We start from the raw sequence: 19,369 nt of genomic DNA, 5'->3' as shown, positions 1-19,369 counted from the left end.
AGCCAAATTGTCCAGTTCCCAGGAGGAAGCGCGGGACCCACCAGCAGGCCAGGCTCTTCGCCTGTCTTTTGGGTGTATTTTCGTATGCAAGTGCGTGCCTGACCGTGTCCGATCCAAATAGATTCGCCTCACGTCACCTTCCTACCCACCCACCACCACCATCACCACTACCACCACCACCCCATGCACATAAAACATTCATTAGAGCGCAGCCCTGCAAAAAATGACTGTCTGAATAAGTCATTAAGTCTCAGATTCACTTTAGGAAAAGTATATCAGTAATGTAAAATAACCTATTTCCCCAGTACATTTTTTGTTTGTGCACACCTAGCCTAAATGTAGGGAAAACAGGCAGAAAACACGTTAAATACATACATCAAATCTCCTTTGATTAGTGTAAAAATTCATTTTTGAGATTTAAGAGAGATATTTTTGCAGCGTGATATATACCTATAAAACATTCATCTCTGAATTATCTCTCTCCCTCTTACTCTCTCTTTCCGCCAAACGCACCTCGCTGCCCCGCCCTCCATCCACCTCCCTGTGGTAAATGCACACTGACACTCACCAGTGCGGCTGACATCCGTGCGCATCCACTACACTTTTCTCTATGTAGCCTACTTGGGAAATATACATCGGGGCAAGTGATAGGACTGGATATGTGCTGCGATTTCAAACCATGGATCCAATACTGTTTTTTCTTCTGTGTCTTTGATTCTCCAGTTATGCGTTAACACTTTGAGCTCTTCTCCGGAGCTGTTTGCGCGTCCTATATTTTGGGGAGGTGTCGACTGGTGTGTTGAGTCTCCCAATTTTGGATGTTTATTGCTGACTATTTTTGAATCCCTCGTCCAAATGACTGAACTCGGGTGCAGATGGAGACGTGGCTCCCCACTCGGGAAGACCTACGGCTAAAGTTTGAAGGGTGCAAGGGCGTCCGTTTCCCACCGTGCACTCGATTTGCAATTACCAATACATTGCAATAAATAGCGGATATCCTATCTGTCTCCGCACACGCTGGGATTCATTCGACCTGGATTTATACAGCTTCTGGATTTCACCTACATCTAAATCATGAAGAGCGTTATTATTGATGGTAAGTGAGCATTAGACAGTAGGACATATTTGTAAAGTTTTAACATAAAGCAGACAGGATGATCCTGCTTGGTTACTGCGCAATGATAAAATCCACATAGGGCACTGGTCTGTGGAGAACAGATACAACCAAAGATAAATCTGATGTCCTAACTGGAGTTTACTTTGCTGGCTCCTCCGGGGTTTGGTTAAACTGGTACATGACTGATAATCTGCGCAAAAACATCTCTAATCTGCACAGTAACACACTATGTTCTTATTTTTTGGAGCGGATATGGAGCGTCGATATCAGTTATGGATATTGCGGCTGTAAACGACCTTGACTCAGTGTCTCTTAATTGAGTAATAATTCAGAGCAGATTTTGTGCATGTCTCTCTCTCTCTCTCTCTCTCTCTCTCTCTCTCTCTCTGTGTGTGTGTGTGTGTGTGTGTGTGTGTGTGTGTGTGTGTGTGTGTGCGTGCGTGTATCAGTGCGCGAGCGCGCGCGCGTGAGAGATTGAGAGGCCGTAAAATGTTTGTGGTGGTCAATATGCTTTGCATGATATCGCAACTTAACCCGGGCATCCGATCAACCCGTCTGGACGTGATGGGCTGAGCTTTTGATGAAGTCTGCAGATTGTCCGCTTGGCGTCCCAATAATACCGCTTTACTCTCCAGTTCCTTGGCTTATTATTGGTGTTTCTGAGGAATCTTCACACTCAGAGTGCCGCCAAAAAGACAGGAAATTGGGCCTCACAGCTTTCACCCACTGGATGTGGAGCTATTCTAATGAGGACAGAAATGCTCCTTCATTCCCGCCGGAAATGGCTAAGAATGTCATTTCTTGGCAGAAGCATGCTTTAGGCTGTGTGTGTGTGTGTGTGTGTGTGTGTGTGTGTGTGTGTGTGTGTGTGTGTGTGTGTGTGTGTGTGCGCAAGTGGAGGGAGGAGGGGCAGGTGGGAGGAAGCACCTGGCATGTCAGTGCATGTGTTCGTGCACGCCTGATTGTACCCGTGCCTGTGTTGTGTAAATATGTTTAAAGCAGTGCAGCGAGAATAAGACATGGCATGGTGTGTGATGTTTGATAAGCAGCAACACGATAAGATAAGTGCATGTATGCAACATCCAATTTGTTGAATCAAGAGCTTGTGGAAACCCCTCATCTCCACCCTGCCCCACCCCTGCACACACTGCCTCAGCACGCACACAGACACACACAGACAGAGTGCTTATGCAACATGCTGTACACACTCCCTCTTCGTCACGTTGTTCATTACTTGGCTAAAATTGCAGGATTATGGTAAGGAAGCCGCAGATTAGTGTGGGCCTACAGAGCAATTTTGCATTTCACAATAGCAAAATCAAAGAGGCGCGTCTACTTGTGCATTCTCTTTGATATGTCACAGGGTGATGCAAATTCAAGTGCACACCACTTCATTGGCACAGAATGGCTCTAGGTCCCTCAGACCCTTCGGGCAGGTTTTCATCATCCAACTGCTGGTGTGATTTAGCACCAGGCTTCTGACACACACCTATGTCTGATATATATATTTTTCCCCCACTGCAATTATAATTGGTATCCATCTCTCAAGGCTTCTGATTTGGCTGAGAAAATACAGCCTGTCTTGTCTTGTGTTTAAAGTGCCAGAATGATGAGGGACTTTGATTCACACTCTTCTTCACCCAGTCAGCATATGATCAAATGACTCTGTGAGAAAGCTGATGCTCGGGGGTGCCATTGCTCCCTGTCTACTGCCAAGCAAAGCCAATAAAGCCCAAATGAATGGATAAAACCATTATGGTGGAACTGAAAGCTTTCTCTTCAGGAGTTTTAAACCACTACACTGAGGGCATTTTTTTTCAATTAGTTAACTTTTTTTATTGCTTTGGCAGTGCCTTGCCAAAAGCTCTGCCCTATTTTTAAAAATAGGCCACAAGATGCAACATCTGTGGTGGCGAGATAATTGTGTAGAACGTATAAAGGCGTAAAGAAAAAAGATGGCACGCAAAAAAAAAAAAAAGAACAATGACAATGGCTGATTTGCATAGCGGCATTAGGTGGGATCAAACATTGTGCCGTAAACTGACAATGAGACACTATTGCATCTTCCGCATCCTGAAAGGGAATGTGAAATTGATCCATCTTTGTGTTTGTATGGGTGTGTGTATGAGCACAGGGGGAGGTCTTGGAGGGATAATGTGTGTGTGGGTGTAGCGTTCTATGAGAGTATGGGGAGGTGTGATGAAGACAGAGGAGAGAAAGAAAGACAACAACAAAACAGGATGCATGTGAAATTGAGAAGTGAGAAGGTTGTGCAACTTATCATACCTGCCACCATGTGGTTTCCAGTTAAATTGTCTGTCATCAAGTCAATATGTCATCTGCATGGATGCTGTAGCACAGCGATAGAAAATTAAAAGCTCTGCAGTTTTTGTTAACATTGACTCCATCAATGTGGAATGTGTTACTTTTCGAGTTTTTCTTTTTCTCTTAATTGGCCATAGTCAGCAACAACACCAATAAAAGCACAACTCCTCTCTTGAGGCATTCAAGGGGAAATATGTTGAAATATTAACTCCCTGCCGTACAAAATGACAATAATATCTGTAGCTGGAACGGTTGTCCAATACAACTGACTCATTGATTACTCTGCCAGGTGCTGAGTTTTCTGGCTTTCATTACTAGTTTCTTTGGTCCCATTCTCCCCGGGCTCATTTATTCACTTTTCAAGTATTTAACAATTGAGGACTGTGCTATGAGCAAGACCTTTCAGCTATGATGACTAATAAGCCTCATTACCTGATCGAGAGACCTGAGCAGCTTCAAGAAAAGGAGATAAATTCAGCCAAAGTTGTTGCAATTCCTTCTGGTCACCAATAGAGGTTGATCAATGTCACAGATTGGTTATTGTCCCTTTGTGATGAAGTTTTTGCGGCCAACAGGAGTCAACACAGTCATAATGAGTGCAACATCATTTGGCTGCAACCTAAGACCAAATCACAGACCACTGTTTACCACACTCTGTTTACCCCTGAGAGGGGTAAACAGAGGGTTTGGCTTGGTAATTCAGTTGTGTACTGCCACAAAACACATCAGCATTGTCTTCTGGGTGGTCACTGGATCCAGGAGACATAAGTGGTAAATACATAAAGTGTTTAAGGGTGCAATCCAATGCAGACATTGTGCTTTTTTCCCCCAATGGTCTTTGTCTTATCTGCACCCACACTGCGTTTTTTTTGTTCCATCAAATGTAATCTTTTTGTTTCTCTCACAAGTCAAAAACATTCACATCCCAAGATGTACCTGCTCACCCAGATTCATAATTAAAGTTTCTTAGCAACTGGCAGTTCAATAATTGTTTGTTAATGGTATCTAAAAAAATGTAATCCCTCTAAATATGTCTAAAATGTAATGGTTCTTTTCAGGTAATGCATTACATGCTATAATAACATAACAACAATTGTTTTAATCATATTTCTTATCAATTTCTCAGTTTCTAAAGGATGAAGATGTCAATATATTGTGCTACACAGCCTTGGTGGTATGAATGCCTTAGTTACAGTGACAGACTGCAGCAGGCTATCTGAGAGTGGATCTGCTATGTTCACTGCATCCTGATGAGCACACTCCTTCAGGGGCTTCTTTTTAATTGGCCCTTCAAGTAACACTGCATTTGTTTATACAGTACATGCACACACACACACACACACACACACACACACACACACACACACACACACACACACACACACACACACACACACACCCACACACACACACACACACACACACACACACAGGCGTGCTGGCCTCAGATATCCTTGGAACCATGCACTCTAGGTTATCCCAGCCTCCTAGTCCTTCATTGCTAATCAGCAAGACAGAAGAAACTAAGTGGATAAACAAGTAAAATTCTATTTATTTATACAGAGGAAGCTAAGGGGCGAAACATATACAGAAAGCAGGAGAAATGGAATAAACTATTCCTCCAGATTAATCCTCTTTGTGGGTTATTATTCTACTATATAGTCGAATATTTGGAGGGACAATGAGCAGACGCCCCCACTCCTTAAACTCCTCTCCTAAAATATAAAAAAAAATAGCAATAACTGTTAGCTCTTGTCTTTAGGAGAGTGTGGGAGAAGAGGGAGGACCAGAATAATTAGTGTTTAGCAACTTTATTATGGTGAGGCAGGTGGAGCCTTTATGGGGGGATTTATTTACAAAAATCCACTCTGACAATGTATCATAATCCTTTAAAGGTGCCTATGCATGAGCGAGCAGATCAAAACCTCACATGTGCCTAGGCCCAACCCTTAAATGAAAGACAAGCGGAACTTGCACACAATATGCAGTTGCATCAGAGCTGCGTTCACACCAGTCTTGACACCAGCCGACCGGTTGAGCCATCAAGCAACACAAAAGCCCCCTCAGGGGAGCAAATGTGCATCTGTTGATCCCTTTAACACGGCAATAACATTATATAGCTGCAACTTCTAGCATGCAAAAACAGAGCTGGCTAATTTGTCATTTGTAACACATTGCCCATCTCATTACACTGCACAGTGTCATCTTTCAATCTGGGGTTTCACAGTTGCTCTCGCTGTGTCCTTGGAACTAGCCGTTTCCACTTTTTTGTCTATGTATCCAAGAAAGTTGCATGGTTGTTCTAATCCTATTGCAGATGCGAAAGTGTGCATTGAGCTCCCTGAACGTTGGGAACGCTGATTATACCACAATAGGGAGGCTGACTGATGGCCTAGTAAATTGTTAATTAGACAGAGCAGAAGCCGCTCTTAAATTAGACGCATGAATGGAGCCGTTGTCAGCCTAATAAGTCAACCCTGCTCCGCTCCTCTTCTTGCAGGCTGCAGTGCCACTCAGATAGATAAAGTGGCTGGCTGATCCAAGATGTGAGCACACCTACAATGTCATTGATCACATTGTTAGGAGGAGGGTTAGCATAAGATAGATAGATAGATAGATAGATAGATAGATAGATAGATAGATAGATAGATAGATAGATAGATAATGTATATAACTCAGGTGTTCAAGTTTTATTAAAGAATTTTGATAACCTTTTTAGTCACACCTTTTCAAATTGTAGATTTTTATATTTGGTTAGAATGGAAGTTTTTAATTATCAATGCTGACTCAGAGTATAAAAAGTGACTACTTGTAATATAAAAAGGGCACAAAAGTTGTCATATTTAAAAACAGAGAATCAAACAACATAATGAATACAGAATTATCAGAAACCGTATCTGTCAGACCTGGACAAATAGATACATAATTTACAGATATAAGGCAAGATTGATATGTCTAAACTTTGGATATACAGTATACCTTGTGCATATTACAAACATTCAGTTCTCATAGATGTACAGCAGAAAGCTTGATAAATAGGCAGGTCCATCAATACTTAGCTTCAGTAAGCATGGAGGACATTTTGATATAACTGGTCACATTTTGCTGACGTACAATCTGATCCGAAGTCTTCACTCAGTCAATATTGGCTGCTGCGCTTTTAACAACACGACAATTTTGGAGGGAGGCTATCCTAAGGAAGAACCGCGGATCTTTTATGGATGGATAAATATTCTTTGGTATTTTTAGCCATGTTGATCTCATTAGCGTTAGTGACGTGAAATGTACTCCCTACCAATCCTTGTGATCATCCTTTGTGAGTCTGCCTGTTGTTGTTATTAGTATGCAAACTCGACAGATGGGAGTTGGTGTTTTGATGCTTTGCTCACTGAATCCCTGGCACCGGGTTGTTGAGGCGCTTAGGCCAACGGGGGTCACCTTTCTCTACTGTATGCATTGTTTAATCCTATTCTTTGTTATTCATCTTCATTCAAGACAAAGTTTAAAAGACCCCTTCAGAAGGCTGCATATGTTTTTTTATGTAAAGGAAGTTGAATGCTGAATTTGCAGACTGCATATTTTAGCAAGCTTTCAAAGGGTAGTTCTACAGCGTGGGGAGAAAAAAAAACACCTTTTTTCTGTATGTATTAGAACAACAGACAAAAAATGTCTCCATCATAACGTATTGTGCCCATTATCACATCCTACAATATTTCATCAAGAGACTTTTTTTTTGATTGTGCTACAGTATCAGTCTTTTCCAGTCTTGTTTCAAGATAGTGATGCTCATTTTTAGAATTTTCTTTCTAAAATGTCTTATCATCTCAAGGTAGGTAGACCCAGCGGCAGCAGGGCTGGGGTTTGCACTGGCTAAATTCCAGTTGCTACAACTGCAAACTAAATGTTCGTCTCCAGAGCTTCCCCCGCTCTCCTCCCGATGAAGTAGTCTCCTATAGCGGAAAGGAATGAGGCAGAGGGACCGCGGGGTGCGTTAGCTAGCTAATTCTTGTCTCATTTGTGGTCTGATGAACAGTAAATTCATCAAATTCAGTGTCCCATATCACATGATAAATGACCATGGTCTGCGCTAACCACTGTGAAAAACACATAGTGTTTTCTGTGGCTGCTTCACAATTAAAGTGTTTCGCTAGTTGAACGTCTTCAATGTAAAGCTGCAAAAGGTTGTTCCGTTTGCATGAGCTGTAACTTAATAAAGCTCTAACATGATGTAAAGAGAGTGAACAGTAAACAGTGAGGCTGTTATCAATGAGATGAAATTGTGCAGGATTACATGCATGACTCATTTCCAAAGATTCAAATCCCTCATGCTTAGGTAGGCATGAGGGATTCACATTCTGAGCAGGCTTCGTCACTACTAATAAAATACTACGTAGAGAGAGAATAACTGAATGTAATTTGGAACAAGTGGAATTACCTGACTTCTTTGGCAGGAGACCTGAGCTGACTTTTCTTTTTTTTTTTTTTTTTTTTTTTTGGGAATATAATTTAAGTCAAAATGACTTGTTAAGATGGATGCCTTTCAGAAACTCAGAGACAGATTGTGCTTTTAAACAGTTACATTGCAATACATTTACAACAGTAATGTCTCCCTATGAGCTTGGTAGGTAGTTCACAGCTGAAATATGTATGGAAAGCCCTTCAAAGAAAATAGGTCGCCACTCCTCTGGCTCAGAGGAAATTGATCTTTTATAGATGTGAAGGCTCATTCCGTCGTAGGTGCTAAATATATATATAATAGATACCTGTTCTGTTGGCTTTACACAAGAATTCCACAAATTTAAGGTGGCAGAAATAACTTTCTTTTATACACAAATACATGACTTTGACGGCAGGTGGGAGTAAAGGATTTGTCGAGCAGGAAATGCATAATCCGGCAGCAGCTGCAGGAGTAAAGTCTTTCCAAACATACTCACAAGTATAAAAGTGGAATCAATGAAGATTCCCACCTGTCTGCTACAATAGGAGTGCCCTATAACCTTCTCTTTGAAAGAACACTATTGTTTATCTGGATGTAATTGGGCAGGGCTGACCTCGCAAAGCAAAATGCAGTATGAAGGGAAGGTAACTCCCTCCAAGCTAAAATGTAACGTCTGTGTTCAGGGATGTTCATTTCAATCAGGTTTCGCTCTCAGTCATCTCAGGGGCCCAAAGTAGGTCATTCTTATTAGAATGCAAATCTGACAGGTGCGCTTCATCGTTACATTCCTTTTGTCCCAGTGGATTGTGTGCTGAATACATATTCCTTTCAATTGTTTGCAATCTTTCCTTCACTCTCCCTTTCGCTTACTCCTCTCACACTGTGTTGGTCTTCCCTCTCTAATGCTACTGCTCGATGGTGTTTTAAGCCCCCAACGTCGACTTCAAGGCAGCGCTGCGACCGTTGACTTCAAGGCACCTAACCCTAACCCTAACCATTGCCTAATTCTAGTGCCTTCCAGGCAGCGCTGCCTGGAAGACGACGTTGGGGGCTTAAAACACAAAACACCAATGCTACTACTGTCTCACCCACATACACACTGTCACTCATCTTTCTGTCTTCACTCTCAGGTGTAAATGCTGATTATCTTGTGTAGATAACAGGCCACGGCAAATTAAATGTGACCACAGCTAGCCTGCCAGGACGTCCATTATAATTTTATCTGTAATCTGCTGGGCTCAGGGGAAGCAGTGGGGATGGGTGGGAAGATAGAGGGATGATGATGGAGGGGGATTCAGTATGTATCTGGTGGCTGGCAGGGGATAGCGGACATGGATTTTTCCTCCACTGATGAAGTTTGTGTGGACTACAGGACCATATGTCATCCATGGGTTTAAGTCCCATGAATTAGAGTACCATCAACAGCTGAAACAACATCCAAAGCTGAGGTCATGAACCATTGTATACAGTATGTTGTGTTAATGGAAAATACCCCCCCAAGCCTTTTTTTTTCTTCTTCCACTACTTTAACTTAACTTTAGTGTTACGTGTTCCTTGCATTTTCCCTTGTAAAGTATTAGTTTCAGTCGTGTATGATAATATTTGTCTGTTCAGCTATATGGTAGCCATTAGTGATCATGATAACTACCTGTTTTTTGTCTTTATTCTAACAAGTGCTGATGTTAGAAATGCAACATGTAGTGAATTTCCCCAAGCAAGATCTACACTGGGTGTCAGTATAATATAGAGTGTTTAGATCCAGTACAGCATTTTGACACAACTCACAACACTTTAGAGCGGGTGGGAGACCTGCGTAAAAAAATTAATTCCCAATGGAATCCCTTTGACATTTGGGATCGGAGAGCACAAAAGAAAGGATTGATCTGATGAGCGAATAGATTGTTCTGGGGATATGTTGCTATCATACGTGTCAGCTTGGCTCGGTTTCCAAAACCTCTAATCAGAAATTGTGCTTGTTTTCATATGCCTGCCCGTATTCCCAGCAAAGCCTATCATCACAGCAATTTTTCCAGTGAGGGGGATGAGCACTGCCAACACTCTCTTTTTCTGAGCTGTAAACAAATTATGCTGAGGAGTCTTGATGATGTCTGTGTGAGAAAGAAAATAATCTGAGACCAATGCTGATGGTCCCGTTGTGACTTGTTGTGTCCTCAGCCAGCAAACACTCATGGGGGTGAACCTGTGCCACCACTTGAAGGAATGGCTGGCTGTTATAGCAGTGCTTCCAGATGTACATATGGTGTATCTGTGATGTTGATGTTGATTTTTTTTGTCTCCCCTGGCTGTATTTACCTGTTTAGCATCTCTCATCAAAAACACAAACCCCGCTCCACTTGTTTGGATAATGAATTTTGACAGATCCAGTTTATTTCTCTGTTTGCATAAATCAAAGCTGGAAATTTCCACCTGGCACTTTCAAGAAGTAATTGATGAAGATAAAACTACCATATGCACCCTTGAATGTAATATAATTCAAATTGATCCCATTAAGTCAGAGGAGGTTAATTTCACTGACATGGTTTTGTAATTAGTCAAACAACTGGTGGCTTGTGTTTTGATCTATCGCATGTTTAAGCTCTTTTGTCTTGTGGAAATTTCTGGTGGTTTTTAATAAATCTTTCAGTGGTTTTTGCCGTGGATAATTGACAGGTTATGTTTTCTCCCCCTCCATCGCTCCCTTGGAAGGCATTAGCATATTGAGTTTCGTGCCTGACTGTGAAGCGATTCCCACCATGCCTTTTAAAAGGCATCGCATGAATAGGCGGCACATTACACCGCAGAGAAATATGAGACAGGAGAGAGGGCACACTCTTCCTCCACTTTTCCTCCCAGCTCATACACACTTCAGCGGGATGAGCTCGACATGCACACGCACACACACACACACTGACACTGGCTGTTAGAACCCCCTGCTGCTTGCTGACTCACACAAGGTTTAGGAGGCGGACCGTATTTCAGGTAGGGTGAGTGGTACATGTTACATTCCCATCTCCCACAGTTAACTCTGGAGAAACTGCCATGAAATAGGTACACCTTCACCTCGCCAGAAACTTAAGCCTCCCCTGGTTTTTCCTTTGTTCATTGTTGCCCCCTCTACAGTTACACTGAAATTAGGGCTGGAAACTCCACAGACTCTGATGAGCAGTTTAAAATCACACCTAGGAATTCATCTACTGAATACTGGAAACAGAAATCAAAGTGCTGGAGTACTTTTACTCCAAAAGTCAGAGTTTAGACAACAGCCCAATGTACCAATGTAAATATATTTCTGCGATGGTTTATAAATGTGTTTTTTGTTATTAGCAACAAATATTGATTTTCAGAGTTTTCACTGCAATACACCAGAGTGAAGAAAAAGGAGCTGTACTTTTATCAATTGTCTTTTCTGCAAATATCTTCATGTTCAACATGTTCAAAACCTTACTTCATCGGAAATAAATAGGCATACTGTACACTTACTGGCCACTTGATTAGGTACACTTTGCTGGTATACTTCGTTGGACCCCCTTTTGCCTTCAGAACTGCCTTAATTCTTTGTGACACAAATTTAACAAGGTGCTGGAAACATTCCTCAGGGATTTTAGTCCATATTGACATGATAGCATCACACATGATAGCATTACACATGACATGAATCTCCCATCTAACCACAACCTTACCAGCCTGAACCATTAATACAAGGCGGGATGGATTCATGCTTTCATGTTTTTTACGGCAATTTCTGACCCTACTATCTAAATGTCGCAGCAGAAATCAAGACTCCGTTTTTTCAATCATAGCCGTGCCAATTGTAGCCTCAGTTTCCTGTTCTTAGCTGACAAGGGTGGCACCTGTTGTTGTCTTCTGGCGCTGTAGCCCATCTGCTTCAAGGATTCACATGTAGTGCGTTCAGAGATGTTCTTCTGCATACCTCAGTTAAGATTAAGATATACTTACTATTAATTCCGCAAGGGGAAAATACATTTTACACTCAGTTGTTATTACACACATTACACATGGCATTAAATACACACATGCCCAGGACCTATACATGCACAAATGGAGAGATGTCAGAGTGAGTTGGCAGTGCCCAGAAGGTAAAATGGCACCTCTCCAGCTACCTGTCCACAGTCCGTACTTGGTCTGCACAGGGACTTGAACCGGTGAACATCCAGCTCCCAAGCCAAGTCCCTATGGGAAGAGCTACTGCCACCCTGTAACAAGCCGTCATTTGAGTTACTGTTGCCTTCTTATGAGCTTGAACCAGTTTGGCCATTTTCCTCTGACCTCTGCCATCACAACACATTTTCACTCTCATCGCGTCAAAAAGCGATACTTGGTCAGGTGCCTTTGGCGTTTGTTACTGATGCAAAAAGTCTCCTTTAGCGTCATATCTAGACGCACTTGGTTGGGACTTTTGGCGTCACTTTTTGACAATCTGCGTCGGGACTTTTGGCAGGTTTACGTTTATCTGACATGTGGCACAAGAATGAGATGAGACAGTTAGGTTTATGAAAAGATCATGGATGGGGTAACAAAATGTACATTTCAGGGACATGCAGGACAAGAACGGGACACAAACCATGGTCTTCTGGGTGAAAGTCCTCTGTTGTTTGACCCATCCACCACCCCAACCAATCATTGGATTTTCGGTCTTTAATTTTACTTGCTACTGTTGTATCTCTTAATACTACGTCATCTTACAGCACTGTGGTCAAGCTACTACTCTGCCCGGTGTGTCCCATACAGGCACTAAAGAATTTTTGGGTCGGTATCTGACGCTGAGAGCCCCTGATCAAGTGTCAGTATTTTTGGGAGTGAGAACGGGTTGGCCATCAACAAGGCAATTTTGCACAATGAACTGCTGCTCAGTGCATAGTGTCTTTTAGTGGTTTTTTTTGGACCATTACAGTAGATTGGTAGTTTCTGATTTCGCCCTGCAGCTCAAGCTGGAAACCTGTACGTTTATCTATCCTGCTTCCATTACAAATTTGCAGGAACCAATCACAAACTGGCTTATCCACCTGCCATGCTATTGGCGGGTTTAACACAATGGCGATAGAGAAGCGACCAAGCAGCTTTTTGTTTACATTCAACAAGCCGGCCACCAAAGCACAGCACTCCATGGCAGCAACCCGTTGATGCCGCTGTCACTGCTACGTCACCCGGATTGTTGGTCTGATTGGTTGAAGGACTATCCAATTGCGTACAGTCATTTGAACTATGCCTGTTGATCACGCCTCTTGTGCAGAGAGAATACAGAGCAGACTCCCCAGACTAATGTTCAATCTTAAAAGATTGAGCTTGGTCTGGTGATAGCCAGACTAAACCATGCCATGTTTCTTCCAAATGTCTTCCCCATTCTGATGCTTGGTTTGAATTTCAGCAGGTCTTCTTATCCATGTCTACATGCCGAAATGCATTAAGTTACTGCCACGTGATTGGCTGATGAGATATTTGAAATACAAGCAGGACAGTTGTACATAATAAAGTGATCAGTGCGTGTATATAGCCTAGTTAATTAGAAGGGGCTTTTCAAATCAAGTATGCCACAGAGCATATCTGAACATATCAACTTGAACATACGTAAATAGAACGTATAAGAAAGAATGTTAACATCCATATGTCTACATGAATTATTCTAGGAACCAGCAGATAACAAGAATCACAGAAAGAATACGGCAAAGTTTAAAAAACATGCATACATTTAAATAGATTAATAAGGAACAAGAAAATACAAGGATGTATCACAATTGAGATCACAAAGACAAATCCAAAGTACAGTATTTAAAGTTATGTAGTTTAAAAGCAAAAACTGGCTTGGGGACAACAATTATACAAAAATAATACAATACAATACTGCATTTCAATTAAGACTGCATACTCCATGCAGTCTTTAGATTGAGATATCTGCTGCTGAGATTTCTGCCTCCACTTTAATACAGTGGGGGTGAATGGAATTTTCTTTTTGATGCTTAAAGAATCTAACAAGTACAACATGTTCTTCCAGAAACAATTTCCTTGTGGAGTTTGTATGTTCTCCCCATGTTTGCGTGGGTTTCATGTGGGTGCTCCGGTTTCCCCCACCATCAAAAAACATGTACTAAGTTCTCCAGTCAATGCCCTTGATCAAGGCACTGGCTCAGATCTGGAGTTGGTCCCTGGGCGCTGTAAATGGCTGCCCACTGCTCCCTTGAGGGATGGGTTAAATGCAGGGAATAAATTTTGCTATGTGTATGTGACAATAAAGTACCTTTACCTTAAAGGGAGTTGTTTTTTGGGAAAAGAGGATGACTTTTGAGTATCCCTATCTCCTCCTATAGAGGTACTGTTCCATTAAAAAGGCTTCTTCAAATAGGACAAGACATTCAGAAATTCTAGGAGGTCACTTGTGGTATCGCAATATTTCCCGTCAATGGATTCTATCTGCACACAAAGTCGTAATAGAGACCTGTTATTGCAAAAGCTTTAGCATCATGCATTAGAAACCATAACAAGCCATTAGCTTCCTCCAGTGTGAGAACAGTGCATCTCACCACCGGCCGGGCAAGGCATTACTCAGCAAATGGATGGACTGGAGACTGAAAACTTTATTGCGATGAGCATATGAAAGAAGATATGGTTTACTGACATGGACTTTATGAGTCTCTCTTCCTCAAAGCAGCCTTATTTACTGAACCTACAGGGTTTTCTATATGGGGAAGTGTTTATTGGGCAAACATCGTTGGCTAATGCTGAAATAACAATGTTTGTGTTGCCAGTATTCTTTTTAGACAGCTTTCACTCATGAAAGACTGAAAAAAATGGGCACTTATTGTAGCTTTTGTTATTTTTCCAATTTTGCTGTACCCATAGTCTTTCCACTCATCTAAAGGATATGTTTACTTTATTTTGACAGGGAGACTAATAAAGTCCCTTTCGCTCCAAAAAGCCCTGCTGATGTTTAATCTCCTCTAGTGGAAACTTATTCTACATTATGTAACTGACATTGAAACTGCTCCTCTATAAGGATTCTTCTGTCAATACAACAGCACTCTAATTATGTCCTTTTCAGAGCAGTGAGTGAGCATACTGCCTGATATGATTCTGTATGTGATACCTTTATTACTGAAAGGGTTTATCTTTTCCGCCTTCTGCCATTACCGGGCAGACTATCCTCCTGTGCACCACCTTCTCAATGAGATAGAGTTGGAGCTGTGCATATTAGGACTGTATTACAGTATCGACTCCTCGTCCACTTAACTGGAGAATCAGCTCCGTTTACGACTAATTAAAGCCGTTAAAGGGGGCACGCGCTAGATAACAGAAACATGGGCGGCAGTGGCAGCCGGGCTCATTTTACCGGCAGGTCAAGATGAGAGTAATTAAATGGGTTTTAAAGTCGCAGTGTGACGTGTAGGCCAGCTCTTAGACGAGGCAAGATGCAGGGTCGGGTGTAGAGTCCTGATACGGATGTCGTCAACACGGCAGATTGCTTCTCACACTTTACACTTTTTGGTTCAAAAGCTCTCCTCAAGGACCCTTGGAAAACAAATGAATGTCTGTAATGAAACTTAGATGTCCATCAAATGCTTTACGTGCGTTGTGTACTTTATCTGCTGGGCAGAGATGATAAGAATAAGATATAAAAAGCCTGCAGCAGGTAAAGGTGTGGAAATTAGGTGTTTGAGGAAATGATGAAAAAACTGCTTTTAAAGGTATTACAACTTCAGAAACTCTGCCTCACTTTGAAGCAATTTTTAAGAGCACTTTTTTGAGTTACACGTTCTGGTGCTGTAACTCTTACAGGTTACATAATCAGAATTTACATAAAATTGTCTGCCGATTAACTGCGTTTTGTACCGCAATGTACCAAGTTGTTTTTTACTTTATAACATTTTCATTATTTGCACTTCTAATGGAGGATTATACAGGTTAACTGCATGAAGGACTTGCATTATGGTTACGACTGCACACACGTCGTCATTATTACTGTACAGAAACAGTGGCTGACAACAGCCTGCCGCCTATGAGCAGAAAGTGTTTTACTTCCCCTACTTGATTTACACACATTCCCATCATACAAACCATTAATGAGGTTGATCTATATCCAGTGGTAGAAAGTAACAGTACTGAAGTACTGTAGTTATGTCTAATTTTGATGTACTTGTACTTAACTTAAGTATTTCTATTCCATGTTACTTACTTCTACTTCACAATATTTTAGAGGAAAATATTGCACCTTTCACTCCATTACATTTATTTCACAGCTATAGTTATGAGTAACTTTGCAGATTAAGGTTTTAAATACAAACTTTATGATCAGTTTATAAATTATGATGCATGATAAATTGCTACAGCTCAAAATGCTGCATATACAGTAATACATCTGTAATAATCCAATCATATAATACCACACTACATTTTGCTGTATAAACTTCTGTAAATTACTAAAGATCTGAATACTTTTTCCACAACCGTCTATACCTTTGGAAATTCAGCCAGACAGGTGCAGTCTGTGTATCTCTGCAGGGGAGGACGTAGGAATAAGCAGAAATTACATAGATAAATATTCAGTGTCCAGATGTAGATTAGAAAAGACTAAACAAAGCTTGGTTTCTGCCACAAGGAGCAAGATGAAAGCAGAGGGCTTTAACAGTTTCTCCACCTAAAGTAAGCTGTTGCTAAGCTGAGTCTGCAGTTATCTCTTATTCACTGTGCTGAATACAGGAAGGGGGGAAAGGGACGGGGAAATAAGGGCTCGGCATTCTGTTGCCAGATTGACTCCATCTTCAAAGAGATATTAACATAGTGCCAGTTTCCCTTTTATCTTCCTTTAATTTTAAGAATGCCAGTCCAAATTAAAATACAATGAGAGTGAAATGAACCTAAAATATCAGTCACACAAAGGTAGGGGAGAAGGAATGAAATAAAAAATAAAATAAATATCAGGTTGGAAACACTGATTGTTAGAAAGACAACATCGCTCGTATTAACTGCACCACCTACAACTCATCCATTGTTGTACTGTCCACATTCTATTACACCAAACTAAATAAGGTGTACTGATGTTCTACTGACGGACTCTTAAAAATCCTGACTGATTACAGAGGATTATTACAGAAGATATTTTGAAATCATACAAGTTAGTGGCAGGTGTAATATTTTAATCACAGAATTGTCAGGGTCATTATCATTCAGATATGATTAGATCTGCATGAAATTTGAGCCATGCTAAATGGGACATTTTGCCCTTCATTGATATTTTTTATATAAATCATTATTTAGGTGTTCAGTCAGTAAACCTAATAACACTCTAATAATACTGAATTATAATATTCATAATATTCAAGCATGCTGCTTTGTGAATTTGCTTGATTCCCAGGTGACAGTGCTTTTTCATTGGTACGCAAATTGGGCTCCACAAACACTCCAAGTAACTGCTCTAATGACTGTTTTCCATGTCGGCAACAAAATCTCCAGACTTGCAGCTGTACTCAGTTTGTTAAAAAAAATGAGCTTCTGATGAGGCAATACTGCCTCCCAAATGTGGTGTGGAAATTAAAAGAGTTAAGCCAAGTGCAACTTGTTCTGAATAACAAATAGGGGTTTTAAATAAAGTCCATAGAAGTCAACACAGGCTTTCTATGGGCTGTTCAAATCAGCAGGGGAAGGGAAATAGCATATTCTGGATCGACTGCCACCACACAATCAAACGTACTTCTAGCTGTGTGACTGCAAGATAAACCTTGTTTCTCTCTGTCACCCCATATATATTTCATCAGCCTTGTGTTTCTTTGAAAGTTTCTTGTTTGTATCTCAAAATGTGTAGTAACTTTTAACCATGTCCCCTCGACAGGGGTATACATCCTTCTTCCTTCTCTGCGGAGCCAGCTGGCAGCGTAATGTTAGAGATCGAGTGTCACAACTGCTTCCTCAGCTTCTCTAAAAGAAGATTTCAGCTGCTCTTTCCCCATGGAAAGTCGCTGTCACCGAGATAGCATATTTAAGATAAAATGGGAAATAAAGAATCTTGGAAGCTGGTGTAGCAGGGCTGGTGATGGCACAGAAGATCAGACTGCAGTAGAGAACTCTGGGAACTGAGAAAGACAGAAAAGGAAAGGGGAAGCATGCTCACTAAGCCACCCTGCTGATTCTTGTCTCTCTTTCACTACTTTGCATATAGAGGTCTTTACTTCAACTTTAAAATTCACTATTTTCATGTAATGATTCCTCCTACACAATGTTCCTGTAACTATATAACCTCCCCACTAAAGCCCTCATGAATCAACAAGCTAACTTGTTTACATTCTGTGCCGTCAATCTGATTTCCCTCCAACTGCCTTTACCTTGGTGTCAACCTGATAAAGGTGTCTGCACTGCATAGAAGTCATTTACCTATGGTATATTGCGGGTAATAACTGACACAACATATTGACTGGGCTAATTGACTTAGAAATGATAGTAGTAAGAAGATAAATGACGGGTGCCTGTAGTATATTAGTGTCATTAGCTGCATACTGTACCGCAGTGAATACCTACCTCAAACGGGTTATCTGTCTGAGAAGAGGTAATGAAAACAGATGAAAGTGACTGATGCTGGCTGATTCTCCGGTAGAGGCAGAGATCAAAGGGGGGATTTCCAATGGCCCATTAGGCCATACATAGCCTTGGTCATATACTGAGATATGTTGAGATAGGGCAGTGGTTGCATAATGGTTAAAGAATTGAGCTTGTGACCGGGAGGTCTGGTTCAATCCCCAGACCAACAGGATAAAAAAATCTGTGTGGGGAAAGTGAAAGAGCCTCATTACCACCAAAGTGAAAGAGCCTCATTACCACCACTGAGGTGCCCTTGAGCAAGGCCCTTAACCCCAACTGCTGCTCAGTGGCCGGGCAGCTTCCAGTTATGAATGTGTAACTGTGTGAATGTGACAGGTAGTCAGTCAGTTCTCAATCGACTTACCTGGATAAATAAAGGTAAAAAAAAACACTGCAAAGGGACATTTTGATTTCATGCAGTTTTGGCTATCGATCTCGTCCTTAATAATTACATTGCACTCGCCAAATTAATTCCTGAGATCTAAAAAAAAAGAAGTCAGATGGGTCAAGACACGTAACCAGTCAGATTTTCTTAAAGAATTTCTTTTTTTAAACCCAGAAGGTTATTTGGAAGAAAGACGAACAGTAAATATTATTACCCAAATAGTTTTGCAAACATCCACCACAGTTTACAGCTTCCTGCTTCAACTTTGACCTATACTGTTCCATTACTGTTTGCATGCCCGCATTTTCCAGTGCATCAAGGGATTATTATAGACATTTCTGGTGTGCACACTTTTGGTTTAATATCCAAATGAACAGATGACTTGTTTACGTCAGATCACCTGACTGCTCCCAGATGTTCCCAGAGCACAGCAATTAACATTGGTGAGTTAACTTTGTTTTGTTGAGAATGTTGCTTGTTTCTTTTGTTTAAGTGAGTATGTCATCATAAGTGATAGAAATGA

At 41.2% G+C, this 19,369-nt stretch overlaps 1 protein-coding gene across 1 annotated transcript in view; it reads left to right on the top strand.

Moving 5' to 3' along the window:
- Positions 1-563: 563 nt before the first annotated feature.
- rtn4r (reticulon 4 receptor) overlaps positions 564-19,369 on the top strand; it is a 43,860-nt gene continuing 25,054 nt past the window's right edge. The window contains exon 1 of the mRNA XM_078251315.1: positions 564-1,096. Within this exon, the coding sequence (XP_078107441.1) occupies positions 1,075-1,096 (22 nt within the window). The 5' untranslated portion in view covers positions 564-1,074. The remainder of the gene's footprint in view (positions 1,097-19,369) is intronic.

The sequence above is a fragment of the Sander vitreus genome, chromosome 5, assembly GCF_031162955.1.
Source record: "Sander vitreus isolate 19-12246 chromosome 5, sanVit1, whole genome shotgun sequence".
NCBI classification, from domain to species: Eukaryota; Metazoa; Chordata; class Actinopteri; order Perciformes; family Percidae; genus Sander; species Sander vitreus.
The sequence above is the reverse complement of the archived record's forward strand: the minus strand, read 5'-3'. Positions and strand labels throughout refer to the sequence as shown.